Source organism: Sorex fumeus, unplaced genomic scaffold (genome assembly GCF_029834395.1).
Source record: "Sorex fumeus unplaced genomic scaffold, SorFum_2.1 ptg000265l, whole genome shotgun sequence".
Taxonomy (NCBI): domain Eukaryota; kingdom Metazoa; phylum Chordata; class Mammalia; order Eulipotyphla; family Soricidae; genus Sorex; species Sorex fumeus.
The window spans coordinates 1231640-1255168 of record NW_026606322.1 but is presented as its reverse complement, the minus strand read 5'-3'; the positions used below and the strand labels follow the sequence as shown (position 1 = coordinate 1255168).

At 36.7% G+C, this 23529-nt stretch overlaps 1 protein-coding gene across 1 annotated transcript in view; it reads right to left on the bottom strand.

Moving 5' to 3' along the window:
* The window catches only part of IQCB1 (IQ motif containing B1), a 54550-nt gene that overhangs the window by 12418 nt on the left and 18603 nt on the right, over nucleotides 1–23529 (bottom strand). Inside the window, exons 6-10 of the mRNA XM_056109318.1 lie at nucleotides 22530–22629; nucleotides 13107–13285; nucleotides 10268–10377; nucleotides 9477–9586; nucleotides 1561–1703 (exon numbers count right to left, since the gene is read on the bottom strand). Of these exons, the coding sequence (XP_055965293.1) occupies nucleotides 1561–1703; nucleotides 9477–9586; nucleotides 10268–10377; nucleotides 13107–13285; nucleotides 22530–22629 (642 nt within the window). The remainder of the gene's footprint in view (nucleotides 1–1560; nucleotides 1704–9476; nucleotides 9587–10267; nucleotides 10378–13106; nucleotides 13286–22529; nucleotides 22630–23529) is intronic.

Below are 23529 nucleotides of genomic sequence, written 5' to 3'. Positions count from 1 at the left end.
GGGGGCTGGAAAGAGTGTAGTGGGTAAAGCACTTGCCTTGAATGTAATAAATCTAGTTTCGATGACACCACAAGTGGTCCTCCAAGCACTTGAGCGCTGAGCCAGGAGTAAGGCCTGAATACAGTGAGGTGTGATCCCATAAAACAGAAAAATTAATAACAACAACACAAAACGTGTGTTATCTGTGTGCTTTCAATTTTTTGGTGTCAGTTGTCAATTCTACAGATGACAATGTTTACTTGCTGGGAGTTGGTGGAGGTGGGCAATGGGAAGGTGTATCATTAAAGGGGAAATAGTTGGTAGACTGTAGGTCAGTAACTAACTACATGGGGCATAGAGGGACTTGAGATTATAGGGGAAGACAATGACTGATTTGGGAGATGTTTATGAATAGCTGAATAACACTAACCAAAAGGCAGTTGAATACAGAGCTGTGCTGTTCAACAATAACCAAAAATGCCTAAACTGAAAAAAAAATTCTGGCCTTATGTGTGTACTAGCCATATTTTAAGTACACAATAGCTTTTTGTCAGTGGCAACCATATTACATAGTGAAAATATGGAACATTTCATTGCATAGAAAGTTCTACTAAGCAATACTAGTGTTGTGATTAGGAAAAAGGTTAGGATGCAAGCAAGATTTGAAAGTACTAACCTATTCTGTAAGTAGTTGAAGCTATAGTTATGGATGGTAGTCAAGAAAGTGACTATGAGATGAGAATAATAGGGGTTAGGATGGAAACATCTATATGTGAGAAAAAGGAAGATTAAAAAAAATATAGTGGAAGATAATGGGAAATGGAAGGGGGAGTAAAAAAACCCATAAAACCATTTGCATTTCCCAGATCATATTATTAATATTAATCAGTTTATAGAAAACCTGCATAAATATTATATATAATATTTTATGTATATTAATATAAATATACTTCTAATAGAAATAGTTATATTTTAATAAACTAATTTAATAATATATTTTTAATATACTAATATCAGTTTTTAAAAATACATTTTTTGGTTTGGGGCCACATCTGAAAGTGTTCAAGGCTTACTCATGGCAGTGATACTAAGGGGACACTAGGCACTGCCAGGGTGTCTGTGCAAGGCAGGCATCTTAATCCCTAGCCTAACTCTCTAGCCTCCAGCATTAGTTTAGTGTATAAAAGGTATCAAAAAGTGACAAGTTTGTACTGGGGTCTGAAAAAATCCTTCTCATGGAGGATCTAGCAATATTTCAAGTCTTTAATTTCAAGGAGTGTTCTTTTTTCTTTTTTATGTCTCTGATAGCTATCTGTAAGCCTACATTTTCATTATTTACTAATTTATTTGAAAGCAATAAATAGAAAAATTAGTTGAAATATTGTCATCATCAGTAGACCTTAAAACATGTAAAAAAAAACACATAACATTTTTTTGAGTCAAGAGATTTAAAAAGGCTTGTCTGTAAAAGCAGAAACTCGGAAAAGGTCAAAATTAGAAATAATAATCAAATAGGTAGGAAATTCGAACAAAATACACACTAAACATTCATTTACTTATTAAGTGGACATTGCCACCTACCTGGATGAACTATTTCGAGCATACTCAAACGCAATTCTCGAGAAATTCTCATGGCTCTCTGCTTTTGAAGATGCAATTGTAATCTGCGATCTTCTTCTTCCTTCTGTCTATTTAATTTCAGTAACATCTTTGTTCGTTTAAATCTGTGATGGAAACATTACAGGCCTTACATTCATTTTCATAAATCATATGACCACTCAAAAATTTATGAAAATAATGCTTAACCTCACTAGTTGTAATATAAATACAGACACATAAAACTATGAATTAAGCTTTCTAGTTGTTCTGCATATTACCATCTTAGAAAAATATCTGGATATATGCACCTAAAGTCTGTAGAAATGTTAACTAATTCCATATCTAATGAATTTGTTAAGGCCACAACTTGATATGTATAAAAAAGATTTATGTTCAAGAATGTATTTACTCCATAACAACAGTAAAAAGTTGAAAACACACTGTATTTGCCACAATCAGAATTTGAATAAATATTTGTTTATTCACTGAATGGAATTCTATAAACTCATAATGAAAAAAGTCTCAAAGAATATTTTATAACATGGGAATTATATCTAAATAACGTCAAGGAAAATATATAGAGAAATGAAGTTAAGCCAGTGATATTCCATAATCTTGTAAATTAACAGTAAAAATTAATTTATAAAAATATCACTGTCACTGTCACTGTCCTCTCACTGTTCATCGATTTGCTCGATTGTGACAATTGTTACTGTGTTTAGCACATCGAATACGTCATGAGCAGCTTGCCAGATTTTGTTGTGAGGATGAGATACTATCGGTAGCTTGCCAGGCTCTCCGAGAGGGGCTGAGGAATCGAACTTGGGTCAGCCATGTTGGCCGCTTGCAAGGCAAATGCCCTACCCACTGTGCTATCGCTCTAGCCCTTATAAAAATATAAACTAAACTAATATTTGTCCATAGTGGATAAACACAAAAGTTTTCAGTTATAGAAAATGAAACCAAAGAGAACAGGAGAAGACAACTGAATGCATTTTATCCCTATAAATATAATTTGTATTGCATGTATATACACACACACACCCCTCAACTTCTTTATCTAGTCATGTAAATTTTGGGTGCTCAGACTGTTTCCAGATATTGGCTAATAGGGCTGGAGAGAAAATACAATGGGTATGGTTCCTACCCAGAGTGATCCCTGAGCACAGAGCCAGGAGTAAGTTCTGAGCACAGCCAGGTGTGGCCCCAGCAGCCCCACCCCTCCAAAAAAATCAAACCAATTCTTGGCTATTATAAAGAATGCTGCAATAAACACAGGTGTGCACATACCTGAGTTAGTATTGAGACAGATATAGGTATAGAAATGCTGACTCATATATAAGTTCTATTTTTATTTTTTTGTTTGTTTCTGGGCCACACCTAATTTTGCTCAGGGCGTAAGCCTGGCTCTGTGCTCAGGGATCACTCCTTGTGATGCTGGGGATTGGACCTGGGTCAGCCACATGCAAGACAAGGCCTTGATGGCTGTACTATCTCTTTGGCACATGTGAGTTTTGTTTTAAAATTATTTGAAAATTTTTATACTGTTCTCAATAAGGTTGAACCAGTTTACTTGTACTCTGACAGTGGAGGAAATTATTTTCCTTCATATCACTACTAGCATTTGTTGTTTCTGGTCTATTTTTGATACAGGCAATTCTCACTGTTATGAGGTCATTTTTGTTTCCCTGATAACTGGTAAAAATGAACATTTTTTTAATGTACCTGTTGGCTTTTTAAATCCTAGTAAAAAAGGAAAGAAAACCTCAAGTGCATGTACCCTAAAAGAAATAGGTTCTAGAGAGGACACAGAATAAGTTACTAAGTGCTTTTTATTTTCCCTTCAGAGCTGGCGATCAAGTAAAGGCCTTTTCCCCTCCCACGGAAGAGTTATGTTGACTGGCACCTCCTATAGAACTTATCCTCCAAAACTTCTAGGCGACAGAGCTTGTAGAAAAGGAGGATACTACTTAACCTACTTAAGGAGGGTAAAGGAGAAGAGGCACTAATAGATTCTCCTTTTAGAAACATTATAAACAAAACAACAACAAACAACCCTTTTTCTATCTTCTAACTTATTATGTTATATCACACTATGAGTGTCTTTATTATTAGAAACATCATTAAAATTAAAAACAGTAAAAATCAAACAATTAATTAAAATTAATTAATAATTAAATACCAAGGAATTAAAAAATTTAAAATAGTAAATTAAAAATAGTATTAGAAAGATCACAAAAATTGCACTGCTAGGATATTTAGTATCTCAAAAAACTCAGTTTAGGCAGTCTAGCCATATAGGCTAAGAAATATGGTAAAACTGAATCAAAAAGGGATCACTAAGTCAATGATGGTTGGAGAGATCGTTTGGGATGGGAGATATATGTTGAAAGTAAATGAAGAACCAAAAGTGACAGCGTCTTGGTATCTGTACTGCAAATCATAATGCCCAAAAGTATAGAGAGAACATGGGCAAACTGTCTGCCATAGAGGCAGGGGGACGGTTGGGTTGGGAGGGGGGATACAAGGGACACAGGTGGTGGAAAATGTGCACTGGTGGAGGGATGCGTGTTTGATCATTGTATGACTGAAACTCGTAAAGCTTTGTAACTATCTCACGGTGATTCAAAAAAAAATGAATTCAACTTCAGAACTTGAAAACCTTAAGTGATTGAAATCATAACTATTAGCGCACATATGTGTCTGGATTTATATGGCTTAATTTCATATTTAAAAACACTTTTTTGTAGAATATATGTATTTTTTATTAGTGAAACACCATGAGGTACAGTTTTAGACTTATAAATTTCTGTGCTTGGGTTTCAGTTATACAATGATCAAGTGCCCATCCCTCCACTAGAGCCCATCCTCCATCACCACGGGTCCCAGCATCCCTCCCACCCCCATGCCCCCCGTCCCACCCTGCCTCTGTGGCAGGGCATTCCCCCTTGTTCTCTCTTTCTTCTTTTGGGTACTGTGTTAAAAACACTTATTAATAATTAATGTGATTATAGATTTTATTTTCCCTCTAGTAACATCTTAGTTGATTTCTGAATATGAGTTTCTATAATCACTTAAAAAATAGATTAGCAGAGGAAAAAAGATTAGGAACTGCCTCCACAGTTCAAAAGAGCCACTGCATATGCTTTGCATGTGGGAGACTCAGGTTTTATATCTGGAATAAATAAAATAAAATAAAATAAATAAATAAAATAAATAAATAAATAAAATAAATTAAAACACATATATCAGCACCATGACAGAGATAAGCAAATTGTAGTTTTCAAAAAACTAGAGTAGTAGTTAGGAAACCTGGCTGTAAAAAAAACCCCTACCTAATATAAAATAACACTTCTGACCATGAAAGTGATTCTATGGAAAGGAAACCTCAAGAAGGTGATTTGGAAAGAGCCTGAAGAGTACCTCTTGCTGGATCTAAAAAGCCCTGAGAAACATAGACCAACAAATGTTGAATGGTGGGCAGTCTCTCCCCAACAAAAAAATCCTCACAAAAACAAAAAAAGGGAACTCTCTCACAAAAACAAAACAAAACAAAAAAAACCTCCAAAAAACAAACCAACAACAAAAAGCACTGGAGGAGGGTCTGACCACAAAAAGACAGAAATAGTCCTTCCCCATGAGAAGCAAGAAAAATTTGCATGAATTGCTACAACTAACAGATGTGAAAAAGTGCTGAAGACCGTAACTAACTTGAAATTAAAAAGTTAAAGAGAACCTAAAGGATAAATTACACATGAGTGTTTTATAAGAGCGAAATAAAAATAATGGAAACTAATTATAATGAAATAATTTTAATTTCATACCTTATCTCTTTTAGGGATTATTATTATTTTTATATTTTGGGGGTTGGACATAGGTACACCTAATGTTATGGAGACTATTACTTGCTTGGGCCTTGGGAGTCACTCACTGCCTTGCCTGGGGGACCGTGTGGTGCTGGGCAATGAGCCTCTGACTCCCATATGCAAAAGATGTATTCAAGTTCATTTAAGTATTTTCCCAGTAAAGTTTCTATCTTTTGGGGAGGTGAGCGTAGGGTAGGAAGGGGTTTGGATTTTGGAGATACACCTGGTGATACTCAGAGGTTACTCCTAGTTTTGCACTCAGGAATCACTCCTGGCGATGCTCAGTGGACCATATGGGGTGCCAGGGATTGGATGCAAGGCAAGCTCCCTCCTGGCTATACTATCTCTCCCCTCCAGCCTCTAAGCTTCTCTCTTTTAATAGAAATGTTTGCAATTTGTCTCTTTTTGTTACAAAAAAACAATGAAATTTCTATTTTAAAGCAGGAGAATATGAATAATATTTCATAAATATACTTTGGAAGTGAAAACATGTAATCCTCGGATACTCCAAAGCATTTAATACTGCAAGAAAATGTAAACTGGTAAGTCTGGCAACTATTGTGCCAAACAATGAAGATCTGAACCTTTGGTACACAGGGGTACCTTTAAGTAAGACAACAGACAAGATCAATCTCATCTGTTGTCTTAGAGTCCATAAATAACACTAAATATAACACAGAAGAAAGCAAACTATACCAAGAAAATATCACTTTTGAACAGAAGATTCCCAAAGCATTCAATCAAAGTAGTCATCATTTCCCAAATTTACATCAAAGAACTGTTTTGAAAAAAAATCTTGCAAGAGAAGAATAAACTGAGCAATGCTGGAAAAGAATTATTCTTGTATCTCATGATTATTAGGTATATAATAGGTTTGTCATCTGTAAATCTTCAAACAAATAAAGTGTCACATGCATTTTTTTTACCCTATTACTAAGTGTCAGGTAATATGCTTGGAAATAAAAGTTATTTTAATTTTGTGAGGTACAGAGAATATTTCATAGATGGAAATTTGAAATAGAGAAGTGGAGCAATTTGTTTTCAGTTCACCGTTTACTCTCATTATCTAACACAGCCTCTGGTACTTGGTACATGTATAAAAATTAATGCTGTTTTTTAATTTTTTGCTGCCATCAGTACTCAGCCCAGTATATCAGTAACTATTTTTCCATAGCTACTGGTCTGAAACTGCTTTTACTGTGGCACTTATGGCATACTTTGTGGGAGTTACATTCTACACTTCTGTAAGACTATGAAGATAATGAATTTAAAACAAATAATGACAAGTGTCTTGGACTAAGGCAAAAAAATAAAGTTGAATATTTTAATAAAAGTATTAATGTCTCTCTTAAAGTTTTTCATGAAGGAAACTTTCAACAATGTATAAGATGTTTACTAAGAGACATCTATGTATCACTATCTATCAGTAATCCATTCAAATCAGAGTCAATATAAGAATATGCAAACACAAAGTTCACTATTTCAAACATTTTTATAACTGAAAAGCACAGCTGCAGTTGTTGATAGTTTCAGTTTTCTTTACAAAATTATGGGCAGCTAGAATATGTCAAGTTTCATTTTAGTGAACTAAAGTTTAGTTTCAAGTTAGGCTGTACAAAAAATTATCGCCATTTATCATAACTGTTTAGAATTACAGGTTAACACAGATAAAGGAGAAAGGTAGGATGGGTGGCTTACGGTGTATTTCAACCCAGAAACTAATGCCTAAGGAGGAATGGGTCTTATAACTGCTATATCTCTGCTCTTTCTACCAGAAGAATCTCCTCTGAGATTCTTCCATGACAAAGATGTTTGTTCCAAAGAACTAATATATGTAACATGTAATAAGAAATAGATCTAATATGTACTAAGCATAATGGGACCTTATATATCTGAACTCTATAGATTAAGACAGGCATTTGGCAAAAGAACGATGTTTTTCTCCTGATGATTACTGGTTCTAAGCAAGAAATAGTGTACTTAGAAGAAAGTTGAGGCTCTCAGTCTATGAGGTTGTTAGCCACCGACCCTTGCTTTTATTCCATATTTCTGCGTTTCTTAATTTTTCACAGTATCCCTGCTTCAAACTTGTTCACCTGGGGCCAGTCCCTGGCAAAAACTGAGGTGTGAACTGCATATGTATACTTTTCCTTTCTTTCTTTTTTAAAAATGTTTTTATTTTATAAAGTAGGTCACAATTTGATTACATTTAATGTTCAAACATCAACTCCATCATCATCACCCCTTCCCACCACCATATTTCAGATATTTCCATTCCGAATCCCAAGCCCAAAGCAGAACCAAAATAATATATATTGTATTGTTTGTTATGAAAAACCACTGAAAATGCTACAAAAAAGTTTCCTTAGAGGAAAGAGTGTAAAAATTGTTGTATTTCACCCAGGGGCAATTACGCCCTTCTATAAGAGATCACTAACATGTTGTTAAAGGTTGAGCCTTGTGTGCTTACATAAACATCTGTAAAAAGAAATTCCCTCTAAGGTTGGATGCCTCCTACTTTGACCCCCATCAAATGTGGTGTGGTGCTCTTGGAGCATGGGTAGGATGTGTGGAATGAAGTATTGTAACCATGCTGTCCACAAATATGTTCACTCATGGGTGAGGCTCAGCCTAAGCATGTGGAGAGCAGCTGTGATCATGGCGGCAGTTCAGTTCTGGAGGTTTTCGGCTGCCGGGGTTGGGTCCCTTGGGACAGGGAGGGGTCTCACACACTCCCCTCTGGGGCACACCAAATGAAACAGCCTGGCGTAGGGTCTGGAACCATGGTTATGGCAAGTGTCATGTTATGATCCTTTCTAGGAGAGGACATGCAACTCTGAACAGTGGCCAATGACGAGATTATTTGGCACCAGCCAGAGGTGGCTTATGGTTATGATTGTTAAGTTGCCAGAAATAGGGGGATAAGGGTTTAGGATCTCCATTCCTCGTCCTGTTAAACCCAGAGTTCTCAGTCTAAAGTCCCACATACCTGGGTTTTCTGGGGATCCACTTATGGGCTGAGGCTACGCTTGGGCCAAGCCTCACCCATGAGTGTATGCTTTCTCCCTTCACTTTAAGAACATGGATGTGTTAGTCTTATTAAAAACTGGATCATATCTGGGCTGCGGCAATAGAACAGTGGTTGTCTTGTATATGGCTCCCCCTGGTTTGATCCCTGACATCGTTCCAAGCACTGCAGGAGTAATTTCTGAGTGCAGCACCAGGAGTAACCCCTGAACACTGCTGGATGTGGCCCCCAAAGAAACAAACAAAAAATCTGAATCATGTCCTTAGTATTTTTTCAGTTTACTTGCAGTTGAGATAAATGAAAAAACTATGCTGTATCTCAATGACCATATTCATTCATGTCATAATTCCTGAAGAATATCAGGTAAAAGTATTTAAACCTTTATGTTCTTATACTTCTTTTTTTCATAATCACATGTGGTCATAATCATACAAGAACAGTCATGGAAACTTTTGGCTTTGAGAGTTTAATAAAATAATTATCACCAGCGGTAGGGCATTTGCCTTACAAGCGGCCAACATGGCCGACCCGAGTTTGATTCCTCCGCCCCTCTCGAAGAGCTCGGCAAGCTACCGGGAGTATCTTGCCCACACGGCAGAGCCTGGCAAGCTACCCATGAGGTATTCGATATGCCAAACACAGTAACAACAAGTCTCATGATGGAGACATTACTGGGCCCACTCGAGCAAATTGATAAACAACAGGAGGACCGTGACTGTGACCCTGACCCTTCCTTTGGTTGGCCCAGAAAATTATTAAATAGCTAGAATTGTATTATTGACCCACCAGTTTTCTGTCTTACATTGTCCTTTGCTTTGAAAGTAAACTGGGTTACTGAAGGCTAGTACTCAAAATGTATAGTAGAACTATGAAAGCAAGAGGAAAAGAAACAGCAGGAAACAGAACAAAACAAACAAAACAATAAGTTTTACTTAGCTATATTCTTAATACATATCGAGCTACACACTCTAAAGCAACTGCTCTTCTCATCACTTTTTTTTTACCTGAAACGCCTCTGCAAAGTAATCACCGCAGAAGGAAGCTTCTTTAATCTCTTTCTAGTTTGGAAACCCTTCCAATAGGCTTGGATCAAGCAAGCTGCCTGATGTAGTTTCTGAAATGAAAGGCTAGAATAAGCTGAGATAATCTCTAGAAAAGTCTTCCTATCGGGTCTCTGCAAGTATCAATCTAATAAGTTAGGTAGGAAGCAAAATTTTCATTTTTACTGGTCCTCATGCTTGTAAGATAGTTTAGTGGGTAAGGCTTTACACATGGCAGATCCATGTTCAATCCCGAGCACCTTGCCTGAGCACAGTAGGACTGATCCCAGAAGTATGGCCCTTAAAACAAAATAAAATTAAAAATTTTTTTTTCACATCTCCAGGATATAGAAGGCCTAAAGAATGCTAAGCCTCCAAAGGAAGCATTATGGGCTGAGGCAATATTAGAACACATCCAAGAAAAAAATCTGGTTAGCTCTAAATTCTTCTGATTAGTCTCACTTCTAGAACCTTTTCAACAACTTCCTAATTCTCTTATGTTCTGACTTGTTCTTTGCCTGATTTACAGTTATTGAGGGTTTTCAGGTTCTGAGGGACATCTGTAGAGGCTAAAAAAAATCACAATCAATACTTTCCCCATAAAACTATGGCAGCTCTGAACATCAGAGAGAAGATAAGTAAAGAAATAGAAGATTTAGGAGGCTACCACTGTTTAATATTAATTTTCCATTAAAATTTTTACATTTTGAGATGTTCTCAAATGCATATGTGCAAATTATTTCTTAATTTAATACCTGCTCTTGTAGTTCCTCATAGCCCTTAGGGCTTAAAAGGCCAATGAGTTGTCGAAGTTCTTGAATAAACTCTGTTCCAGGTGCCTGTTTATTTAGTAGACTTCTGAGTCCTGAAATGGAAAGGCAAAAATATAGCTATTAGTAATAGAGTATAATTTTTTATCTAATCAGTATTATTCAGTGGTTAAAAAGTAATTTAGAAGCAAATGAACACAGTAAGATTAAAATTTTTTTTTGCTTTTTTTTTGGGTCACACCCGGTGATGCACAGGGGTTACTCCTGGCTCATGCACTCAGAAATTACTCCTGGCGGTGCTCGGGGGACCATATGGGATGCTGGGAATCGAACCTGGGTCGACCATGTGCAAGGCAAACGCCCTACCCGCTGTGCCCTGAGCACAGTAAGATTAATTAGATGATTTTTATTTTCCCTTTCTCAAAAATTTCTAAAACTGTCTTTAGGACAGTTCACTCCCCTAAAAATTCTTATGCACTTATTTGTGAGATCTGATACAAAATCTATCTAAGAAATATCTTTAATTTAAAAAGGGAGAGCAAGGGGATATGGTGCCGCCAGCAGGTCAATCTGTACCTGTGAGGCGAGTGCATCAGCAGCCTGATGGCGCCTTCAGACTTTCAGATATCCCAAAATTGCTGCTATGTCTTTGGCCAGACCCCAAAAACTTGTGGCAAAGTTTACCAAGAAAGTAAACAGCCAAAAGTTAGGTATGTAGGAGACATACCCACAAACAACCTCCGGCTCAGCTTTTAATTGGAGGCATGGCCTCTCTGGTTCCTGATTGAACTGCTTAATGGCTATGATCCCAGAAACTCAGAAACAAATCTCGAAACCCAGTGGCTTTTGGCAGAAATGCGTCCAGTCCCTGCAGTAGGTTACCGGTGCTGGGTCAACCCAGGTGGGTTTCGTGCCTTGGCCTGTTCCACTGGGAAAGGCCCGGTGGCCGCCATCCTCCAGAGGCCACTGGACAGTCAGGTTTGGGCCCGCAGTGACGAGACACGCAGGGCCACACGGGATGGGGGTAGAGCCGGTCCTGTCCTCCCCACCCAAATAAGACCCCAAGTCATCGCCCACAAACGACCTCTCTGGCTCCTGATCAAGCTGCTTAATTAACATAATCCCTGAGACTCAGGAACAAATCTTGGATCCCAGCAGGTTTTGGCAGAAATCCCTCAGATTTAATTTTTAAAATTTCAGAATTTCAAAATCATGTGGCCACTACTGCAGCCACGTGATATCATATGTTATTTTTAACTAGCAATAGAAAACAAATTGTCTACTGTTTCCTTTTCAGCAGATCTGAGTGTTGGGGTAGAATCCCAAATAATAATGGTGGGTCTGGTGTCAAACTATTGAATGTGATCAAAGTAGAGAGAGAGTAATGTGGAAATCATCTGCCCCACAGGTAGGGGGAGGGTGTGGAGTGGGGGTATACTGGGGTTTTTTGGGCTGGTAAATGGGCACTGGTGAAGGTACGGGTGTTTCATTGTATGACCGAGACTTAAACTCGAAAGTTTTGTAACTGCTCTCACGGTGATTCAATAAATAAAATTATAAAGAATGAAAAAAAAATAAAAAATGCATCATGGGTTACTCTTTAAAAATTATTTTTAAATACAACTGTAATAATTATATATAGTAAACTAAAAATCCATTTTCATATCTAGCTGAAAAAAAGCCATATATTTTAATTAATTCATGGTTTTGGTTCACAAAGATAAAGTATAGGTTGCTTGACAATTGAACAAAAATACCTATGTGATATTTGAGTAAATAACATATTTTTTCAATGCTTCTGTTTCCACTTCTAAGAGTCTTCCATTGGGCTGTCATAGAATTATATTCACTGTCACTGTCCTCCCGTTGTTCATCGATTTGCTTGAGCGGGTCCAGTAACATCTCCATTGGAGACTTTGTTCTTACTGTGTTTGGCATATCGAATACATCACGGGTAGCTTGCCAGGCTCTGCCGCGCAGGCGAGATACTCTCGGTAGCTTGCCAGGCTCTCTGAGAGGGGCGGAGGAATCGAACTTGGGTCGGCCATGTTGACTGCGTGCAAGGCAAACGCCCTACTGCTGTGCTATCGCTCCAGTCCAGAATTATATTATTAATTAAAAATATTTTATTTTCAGCACTGTGGTTTAAAAATTGTCAATAGTAGAATTTTATGCATAAAACATTCCAGCACTAGAATAGATTTTAATGCACATATTCAGTATAGTGTCTAAATTATAAAGATAATTAAAATGAAAGATAACTGGAGTAGTAAAATTAAAATGAAAGATAACTGGAGCAGTAATACACTTAACTTTTTTGTTCATTCTCAAATCTTCTGAATTTTAGAACATTTACATATATGCTTGAGCTTTGGTGATAATAGAGATAAATTTAATTTTTGAGCAACAGTAGTGAATAGGCTAAAAGAGTACAGGCTGATATAAAGTCAAAGGGCTGTCAATTTCTCAAACACGGCTTCATATTTATTTTCCAGTAAAGATAAGTCTTCGTAAGGTTCCAATCTTCTTGATTACTTTTTATACTATATGGTATATTGAACAGTAACCTTTTTGTCATAGGAGTATTCATTGTAATTGCATCAACAAAGTGCCATCTGCTGAAACATGAAGATAGCTTGTTCACATAAAGTCTTGATCTTAAACAGCTATTTGCTGTGACACTACGTTGATTCTTTTTTTAAAAAATCTGAATTTTGTCTTCTGTAAACAAATGATGTCATTTGTCAAAAATGTCAGTAAGTCAATAAATGTGTCAAAAATGATTTCGTTTTTGAAAACTTTAAGAAAAGAATGTATACACTACCTTCGTAGCAGGTACTTAGTCTCAGTAAAATCAAAATTTCCTGATGAGATTCAGCCATCAATAGTAGAAGCTTCGTAGCAGTACTTCTTATGACTGGACTAGGAGTTGACAAAAGCTTGAAAACAATTTCATCTAAAATTGAATGCAAGGTTTTTTCTTCTATTCTGAGTAAATCACCACTACATAGAAAAGAAAAAGAAAAATATACCATTTTTAATTGATTCATAGGCATCATTAACAAATTAAACATAATAAGCTTTAATAAAATAACACCTAACCATGGCCTGAACCAAGATTATATTTATATGTATATATATACATATATATATGTTGTGAGAATTAGTACATGAAATCAATTGATATTTATTGAATTTCTATGTTAGAAGATACCATACTAGGTAAAATGGGGAATATAAAAATTGCTAAAGGCTGCTCTCAGAAAATTCTGTGATAAAATTGTGAATTTTATAATTTTATAAAATTGTGAATTTTATAATTGTGATAATGTGCAAAATATTAAATCAAAGATTTCAAAGATAATAAGATCTTCGAATAGAATAAAATACAAGAAAGTACAAGACTCATTGTTTACTGATGTATAGACAAAATGTTATATAATTTGCTATAAACTTACTATAGGAGAAAATTTAATTTCCCATCATTATACTAACAACCTCACTTTCCATTACTGATGTCACAAAAAATTAGCTAAAACTTAGAGATATTCTAAAGGGAGACTACTGAATATCCCTTACTCACTCCCATAGGATCATGTTCACTATTAGAATACTTTGTAATTCTGTAAAATTAATTAGAAGTTAGGTGAGAAAGTAAACAGTGGCAATGGTTATAATCTGAGCGTAATGAATACAGAATCTTAACTATATAAATGGTTTTTTGTCCAACAAATGCAACCCTAAAGATTATCTAGTGCCTTAAAAGACTTTAATCATTTTGTAACTTATCAACAAATTCATTTCTAGATTCCTTTTCAAGACCACCTCTCCATTTCCTTTTCTTAAATTTTTCTGCTTTTAAAAAATTTAGTATATTTCTACAAACTACTCACATTCTCTTTGAATCAACATAAACAGCTTTCCAGTTCTAATTAATGAGTTAAGTGAACAATTTTGTTAATTTTATATTTGTTTAAGAATCAATTTTAAATTTTTTAAGTTTATGTCTTAGCAACTATTCACACAAAATGCTTTAAGAAAAAGAGATCAGTATCCCATCCTAAATTTAAAACAATTACAAGATTGAAAGAGACATTAGGGCTGTCGAGAATATATAGGAAGATGCACGGAGCTGACCTGGGGGGAAGGAAAGGACTTTAAAGGTCATCCAACATCTAATCCATGTATGTGGAAAATCTTTTTGAAATCTCTTCCTGTGTACTTTGGTTCTTAAACTATTACTTACTCCCAGTATGTGGCCCTATTTTCACTGTAACATTTAACACTTTCAAACTGTTCAAAATTCAGGTTAGAATCAAGTCTTTCAGAAAGTGGCTCATTCCCCCCCCCCCCGTCTCTCTCTCTCTCTCTCTCTCTCTCTCTCTCTCTCTCTCTCTCTCTCACATACACACATATACATACACACACATGCACACACTCGTGCACACACACAGACACACACAGTTCAAAATTCAGGTCAGAATCATGTCCATTTCACAAAGACACACACACAGTATACACACACACACACACACACACACACACACACACACACCCTCCCTATTTCATACTGATCACTTCTTTAATATATATCCCACGAAGTTCGCAGCATATTGTAACACAACAGTTTAAGTGAATTTATTTATTTATTTATTTTTGGCTATAACTGGCTGTGCTCAGGACTTAGTCCTGGCTCTGCATTTAGGGACCAATCCTGGCAGCCCCAGGGACTGAACCTGGGTCAGCCATGTTTAGGCAAGTGCTTTATCCACTGTACTCTCTTTCCAAGCTCAATTCAAGTACTTTAAAATACCCTCTCAAAAGAGAAAAGATATTCTTCTTTCCAGATACTAAAAAAAGTCTCTGTAGAGTACAGCCACTTTACCTTTCTGCATGTTTCTCATCATAACTTCCTTTTCTTTACTTCCCCATCTTTTACTTATTTCTCAAATCACTGCATCTGTTTTTTTTGACTCACTACTAAAACTGCCCCTGATATGATCTCATTTACATAACTTCCCAAATGTCAAGTCACATGTTTAACCCTAAGTGCTTATTTTTCTTTAACCCTCTACACCTGATGTTCTGTGCCTGCAGATTATTTTAAACAATATTCTCTCCCTCCCCATAGATGTATAACCACACTCAGTCTTTTTCATGGGCTCCCCTCCTCCAATATACTCCTTACAAGCTATTCTACAGGACTCCATTGCAGACCATGTCCTCTTTACTCTGTTTGTATTTGCAACTGAGTTCACCATCTGTCAGGTTTTATACTATGATCTATAGGCTGATGACTTGTAACTCTATTCACATCTCACTAAACTTCAGAGCAATCAATGCTTTGTCACTATATAACTGCTGTGAAACTGTACAAATCTTTGTATAGCTAAGTGCTTTCATTTCTCTTGGGTAGGTAACAGAATGAAATGGATGGGTAGATTGTATAATTAGCTTCAAAAACTGCCAAAGAAGCCAGGCCAAGAAGAGAGCTCAAATGGCTGGAGTTCTTACTGTGAAAAAATGACATTTCACAATGTCAGCAACAATGTTTGTGTTTCTTAACATCTTTGTCAATGCTTGCCACAGGTTTTAAATTTTGGCTACTGAAATAAGCAGTGGCATCTCTAACAGCTAATGCCACTGAACACTTTTTTTCTGTACTTGTTAATATATGCTGAAAGTAGATGAAGGACTAAACATTATAACCTCTCATATTCTTTTATCAAGTATTCATATTTTTTAAAAATTTGAGAACTTTTAAAATACATTTTGGAAGCAAGTACTTAAGGAATATGTTTAGTAAATATTTCCTGCTAGTCTGTGGCTTGTCTTCACTCTTGTAGATAGTCTAAAAGAACAAGTGTAAAAGTCTGAAGACGGCTTTGGCACCTGTATGTTCACTGCAGCACTGTTCACAACAGCAGAATCTGAAAACAGTCCAAGTGCCCAAGAACAGACAATTGGTTAAAGAAACTTTGGAAATCTATGCAATGGAATATTATGCAGCTGTTAAAAAGACGAAATCATAACATTTGCTTATAAGTGGAGAGACATGGAGAGTATCATGAAAAGTGAAATGAGTCAGAAAGGGAGGGACATACATAGAATGAATGCATTCATTTGTGGAACATAAAATAACATAATACGAGACTAACACCCAAGAACAGTAGAGACAAGGACCAGGAAGATTGCTCCACGGTTGGAAGCCTGCCTCATGAACTGGGGGAGAACGCAGCTGGGATAGAGAAGAGATCACTATGTCAATGATGGTTGGAGACCTCTCAGGATGGAAGATATATGCTGAAAGTAGATAAAGGACTAAACAGGATAATCTCTCATATTACAAACTATAATGCCCAAACGTAGAGAGAAAGAAAGAAATTGTCTGCCACAGAGGCAGGGGGTGGGGTGGAGTAGGAATGGTGGGAGGTATCCTGGGGACATTGGTAGTGGAAAATGTACACTAGTAGAGGGATGGGTGTTCAATTGTTGTATGACTGAAACTCAATCATGAAAGTTTTATAACTGTATCTCATGGTGATTCAATTAAAAAAAAGCAATGCCATCACAGAAAAAAGAAAAAATGAGGATGTTTAATTTACCTAATTCTTCCATGATTGGTAAATTTTACTTTTGGTGTCATACAAAATAATTAAAAGAGTATAAAATTCTAGTGAGATTTTTTTCTTCCAGCATTTTAAATGTTTACTTTTATTTATTTTATTGAATCCACCAGTGTACATTTTCCACCATCAATATCCCCAGATCCCCAGTATCCCCCCTCCCACCTACCTCTATGGCAGAAAATTTCCCCCATACTCTCTCCCTACTTTGGGGCATTATGGTTTGCAATACACATACTGAGTGCCTATCATGTTTGATCCTTTATTTTCAGCACACATCTCCTATCCCGAGCGATTCCTCCAGACATCATTGACTTCGTGATCCCTTCTCTGTTCCAGCTGCCTTCCCCCCCCGACCCCCAGCTCATGAGGCAGTATTCCTCACCCTGTCTCTACTGTCCTAGGGTGTCAGTCTCATGTTTTATTCCACAAATGAGTGCAGTCATTCTATGTCTGTCCCTCTCTTTCTGACTCATTTTAGTTAGCATGATGCTCTCCAGGACCATGCATTTATAAGCAGACTTCATTACTTCATCTTTCCTAACAGCTGCATAGTATTCTATTGTGTAGATGTACCAAAGTTTCTTTAACCAGTTGTCTGTTCTCAGGCACTTGGATTGTTTCCAGATTCCGGTTATTGTGAACAGTGCTGCAATGAATATACAGTTGCAGATGTCATTTCTACTGTGCTTTTTTGTACCCTTGGGATTTATTCCCAGATGCAGTATTGTGCGGCCATATTGGAAGCTCAATTTCTAGTTTTTGATGGAATGCCCATATTGTTTTCCAGAAAGGCTAGACCAGTCGGGATTTCCACCAATGGTAAAAAAGCATCCCTTTCTCCCCACATTCACACCAACACTGATTGCTTTTGTTCTTTTGAACATGTGCCAGTCTCTGTGGTGTGAGATGGTATCTCACTGCTGTTTTGATTTGCATCTCCCTGATGATCAGTGATGTCGACCATTTTTTCATGTGCTTTTGGCCATTTGTATCTTTTTTAGGAAGCTCCTGTTCATTTCTTCTCCCCATTTTTTGATGGGGTTGGAGGTTTTTTCTTGTACAATTCTACTAGTGTCTTGCAGTAAGTAAAACAGAATAGTACTGGGCTAGAAACAGACCCACAGACTAAAGGAACAGAATTGAATATTCTGTCACAGACTCTCAAGTATATGATCAGTTAGTCTTTGATAAAGGAGCAAGAAATGTGAAGTGGAACAAGAAAAGCCTCTTCAACAAGCAGTACTGGGAAAACTGAACAGCTACCTGCAAAAAAAATGAACTCTGACCTCTGTCTAATGCCAGGCACAAAAGCCAGATCAAAGTGGATTAATCAGGTTTGAATCCATAAGGTACATGGAGAAAAATGGCGGAAGAAGCCTCCATGACATTGAAGCTAAAAGCATCTTTAAGGATGAAACACCATTGACCAAGGAAGTGTAAACAAACATAAACTAATCTGCACCTCAAAAGAAACATTGACCAAAATACAGAGAGCCCAGGGAGAGAATATTTACCCAATACCAATCTAAAGATACTTCTCAAAATATCTTTGCTTCTATTGTTTTTGATAAGAAAGTGACTATTATCCTTAGCTTCAGTCTTTTCCTTTCCCTCATACTCAGTTGCTTTTAAGATTCTTTCTTTTTATCTGGCTTAATTACAATCTCCCTTGTTATAGAATTTTCTTTATATATATTGGTTTTGTGGTTTATGAAACGTTAGAACCTGATAGTTTTCATCCAATATGGAAGGTGTCAGGATATATTTCTTCAAATATTTTCTTCTGACTCTATTTTTTCCTTTTGGTATTCTAATTATACATACATTATGCTGCTTGAAGTAGTCCAAGATATGCTTTCTTTCTCTATTTTTTGATTCCTGACCTTTAATTTGGGGTATTTTCTGTATCTTCAAGTTCACTAATTTATAATATGAGTCTTTTTTTCTGGTAGGCAGGGGTTGATTGCTGCCTACCAGAAAAGTTGCACAGGGGGACAAGGGGCAACTCAAGATAATACTCAGAAAACCAAACCAGTAGTGAGGGACTGAAAATGCAGTGCTGCTCAGACACCTTCAGTACTACACCTGTTAGTGCCTGGGTTTTGAGCCAGGACCGAACCTTGTACTAGCCCCGATGTAAATCTTCTTCTTTTAAAATAGTTTTGCAATGCTTTTAATTATAGTTCAGATAAAATGATTATAATGCTGTTAATTTTTGTAGTTTTCATGAACAAAGTTTTTTCATCTTGCCATCACCAAGATGTCTAAGATCTTCTACCACTATCCTTTCATTACTTTTACTCAGAGTCTTCCATCTTCTCAGTGATTTTATAAATTGAATTTTGTAACCCAAGGATAAACAAGGGTTTGTCACCATCTAATACTATTTACTTGTTTTCTCTATGCCACAGATGAGTGAGACCATTCAGTATTTGTTGTTCTCCTGAGATTTCACTTTATGTGATACTCCCTACAATTTCATCGAAGTGGCAGTAAACCACAAGAATTCACCCTTCCTTCAAGTTGTATAACATTCCATTTAATATACACACATTATCATTTCTTTATTCATCTGTCATTGGGCATGTTACTGGGCCTGCTCGAGCAAATCGATGAACAATGGGACGACAGTGATATATGTATTTCTTATTGTTGTCTTGGGCCACACCTAGCACTGCTAAAACCTAAATCCTGGCTCTGCATTCAGGGATCACTCCTGATGGGGCTCAGGGGACCCAAAGTAGTGCTGGGGGGTTGAACCTGGATTAGCCATGTTCAAGACAATTGTTCCACACACTGTACTATCACACCAGTCTATGCTAATCAGTACTTGAAGGGTAACTCCCACAGATCTCTAGAGTTCTTTGTGTTGTCTGGTTCTATGTTGTGTGATGTCTACATGTTGTTTCATCTCCTTAGCAAAAGCAGTACGCTTTCAGCGCTATTTCTTCAATTCAATCTCGTTGGGAGACCTTTACATCACAATCCAAAAACTCTCTAAATGTCACACAGTGGGGGAATGTTAGGCCTATACTGCTTGTTCCTACTGCTCATTCCTTTTTTCAGGACTCAGTCATTCACCGATGTAAGTTCAGTTTCTTTAAAAACAGTGTTTCTTAAAAAAAAAAAAAAGGTGTTTCTTAGCATGATATTCTCCATGATAGCCTCTCAGTATCTGTACTGCAAACCATAATGCCCAAAAGTAGAGAGAGAGTATGGGGGAAATAGTCTGCCATACAGGCAGGGGGAGGGTTGGGATGGGAGAGTGACACTGAGGATATTGGTGGCAGAAAATGTGTACTCGTGGAGGGATGGGTGTTCGATCACTGTATAACTGAAATTCAAACATGAAAGCTTTGTAACTGTGTCTCACAATGATTCAATAAAATAAATAAGTGTTCCTTGAAGCTGGAGAGACAGCACAGTGGATAGGGCACTTTCCTTGCACATGGCAGACCTGGGGTCAATTTCCAACACCCAATATGGTCCCTGAGCCCTGCCAGGAATAAGCTCTCAGTGTCCAAAAACCAACAAAAAAAATAACTTCTTGTTTTGCCTAGTGTTCACCCTTTTTTCCTGGAAGGATGGTATGTTTATCCTATTATTCTGTTCTATATTCATCACAAGTGAAAACATAATGATTTTAATTTATCAGTTTAAAAAAGTGACTCTCTGGCATTTGATCCCTGGTACCCCAGCACTGCTGAATGTGGTTCCCTCTAAAAAAAAATCATTCCATAGTGCCTAAGACTAAGATTATTCACTTAGATTACTCTAAGTTTCTTTTTCTACTTGCTTTTTTATCTAAATTTTCTTCCTTAACTTTTTCTTCTACACAATTACCAAACTGACATGCTAAAACATAATCTCACTTTCATTCACTATAAATATACTTCTATAGTCTTAATGCCAAAAGGGTAAGACTTAGCTTCCTTAACAAAACATGCAAGTTCTATAGCTTCTGAGAACTTGCTAGTCACTTCCCCGTAGCAAATATTAATGTCATCTATCTACTAACAATGAATTCAACTATTTTAATCCTCAACATGTTTCTTATATGTTTTTTGCATAAATTATCTTACAGTAGAAATACTACCTTTTCTTTTCATGCTCTGTTAATTTCTAACCTTGTAAATATCATTCTAAGGTGCCAGAGCGGTAGGCCATTAGTCTCACATGTAGCTGACCCAGGTTCAATATTGGCATACTATCTGGCCCCCTGAGCCCACCAGAAGCAATCACTGGGGAGAGCCAAGAGCAAGTGCTGAGCACTGCCGGATGTTGACCCCGAAACAGAAAAATAAAGTATCACCCTTGTTGTTACCTACTCTATGAGGCATAATACCTCTTTGGGTTAGGAGTTCTTATAACTTAATATACTAGTTTATATTAACTTATATATACTAGTTTATGTTTTTTGTTCAGTCTTGTCCACAACACTATAAGCTATTTGAAGACAAGGCAGAAGAAAATCTTTTTTTATCATTTTTTTTTAAATTTTGGGGGCCAGACTCAGTGACTGAGATACCATTTGCCTTAATATCGTGGAGGGTTTAGCCGATCTTGTCTTTAATGTATCTTATGGATTTTGGCCTGATGTTGAGATCTTTAATCCATTTTGATCTCACTTTTGTGCATGGTGTTAGGTCAAGGTCTAAGCCTATTTTTTTTTTGCATGTGGTTTTCCAGTTATGCCAGCACCATTTATTGAAGAGGCTTTCCTTGTTCCACTTCACATTTCTTGCTCCCTTATCAAAGATTAGATGTTCATATATTTGGGGTTGTGTGTATGGACGATTCTCAAAAAATGAGAAATTGAGCTGCCATTTGACCCAGCAATATCACTCCTGGGAATATATCCCGGAGAGGCAAAAAAGTACAGCCAAAATGACATCTGCACTTCTATGTTCATTGCTGCACTATTCACAATAGCCAAAATCTGGAAAAAACCCGAGAGCCCGAGAACAGATGACTGGTTAAAGAAACTTTGGTACATCTACACAATGGAATACTATGCAGCTGTTAGAAAAGATGATGTCACGAAATTTACATGCAAGTGTACTACATGGAAAGTATCATGCTAAGTGAAACGAGTCAGAAAGAGAGGGACAGACATAGAAAGACTGCACTCCTCTGGGGAATATAAAGTAACAGAATGGGAGACTAACACCCAAGAATAGCCAAGATAAGTATCAGGAGGTTCACTCCATGGCTTGGAGGCCAGCCACACATGCTGGGGGAGAAGGCAGCTCAGATAGAGAAGGCAGTACCAAATAAAGGGTGTTGGGAGGATCCTCCCAGGATGAGAGATGCATGCTGAAAGCAGACTATAGACCAAACACGATTGCCACTCAATGCCTCTTCTGCAAACCACAGCACCCAAAAGGAGAGAGAGAACAAAAGGGAATGCACTGCCACAGGGGTGGGGTGGGATGGGGGGATGGGGGGGATTCCGGGAGCATTGGAGGTGGGGAATGGGCACTGGTGGAGGGATGGGTACTCAATCACTGTATAACCGAAACCCAAGCACAAAATCTGTAAGTCTACAACTGTAACTCATGGTGTTTCACTAATGAAAATAATAATAATAAAAATAACATTTTATAAAATCAAGTCACCTGTTGATCTGTAGTATGTTCTGTAGTGTAGACAAGACCGTAGATCCTATTTGAACATTGTCAGTTTGAAGTAAGTGCAAGAAATGATCACTTTGTAATACTAAGAGAAGAAAGAAAGACTAAAATATAAACTCTGACAATTGTATTAAATTTTGAGTTATCCTTTTCTTTAAAACTAAATTAAACTAAATTAATGACCATGCCTATTAAACTTCTGTCTTTACATTCTTTATAATAAAGAACATTTTAAGTTGTAGGAAGTTTTAGTAACTAAAAATAAACCATTCCACACTTATGAACAGTTATAGTATATGCAAACACCAACCTCTTTATTACCCATAATTTGAAAATGTTTCCTAAGTTTGAATCATTTTCTAGTTTATAAAATCAAATTTCCTTTATTTCTTGCTTTTTTTGGTTGTTATTGTTCACACCCAGCGGTGCTCAGGGCATCATATGTGACTGAACCTGATATACTGCTTGCAAGGCAAGAGCCCTACTCTCTGTACTATTTCTCTGTCCCTAACATTATGAAGGAAAAGAAATGTTACTGATGACCAAAGTATAGTTCTGATGCACTTAAAATTTATTTTTATTTAAAAAAATTTTTAATGATTATAAAATGCATCATACTTGCTAGTATCTTAAGTAATAAAATTATTAATTGCAAACAAAATTTATTTTAGTGGCTAGGAATTTTTAAGCTCTGAGCAGCTATTTATGAAGACATGGCATTACATGAAAATGCAAGATATTTAACCTCTTAGGACAACCATTTCTTTATCTGTAAAACTACAAAAAAAAATAGTCAAAGGAGGTTCCCACTCAATATCATTTTTTTATTCTCTTTTCCACTAACTGATCAAAAAGTTTAATTAAATCACGATCAGATGAACTGCCAGGTGAACTCTCTGTGAATAGCATGCCAGCTTCCATACAATTTTACTCTTTTCTGCTATATCCTGAGTGGGCATACTTGATTTCTTTCTTATACTAATGG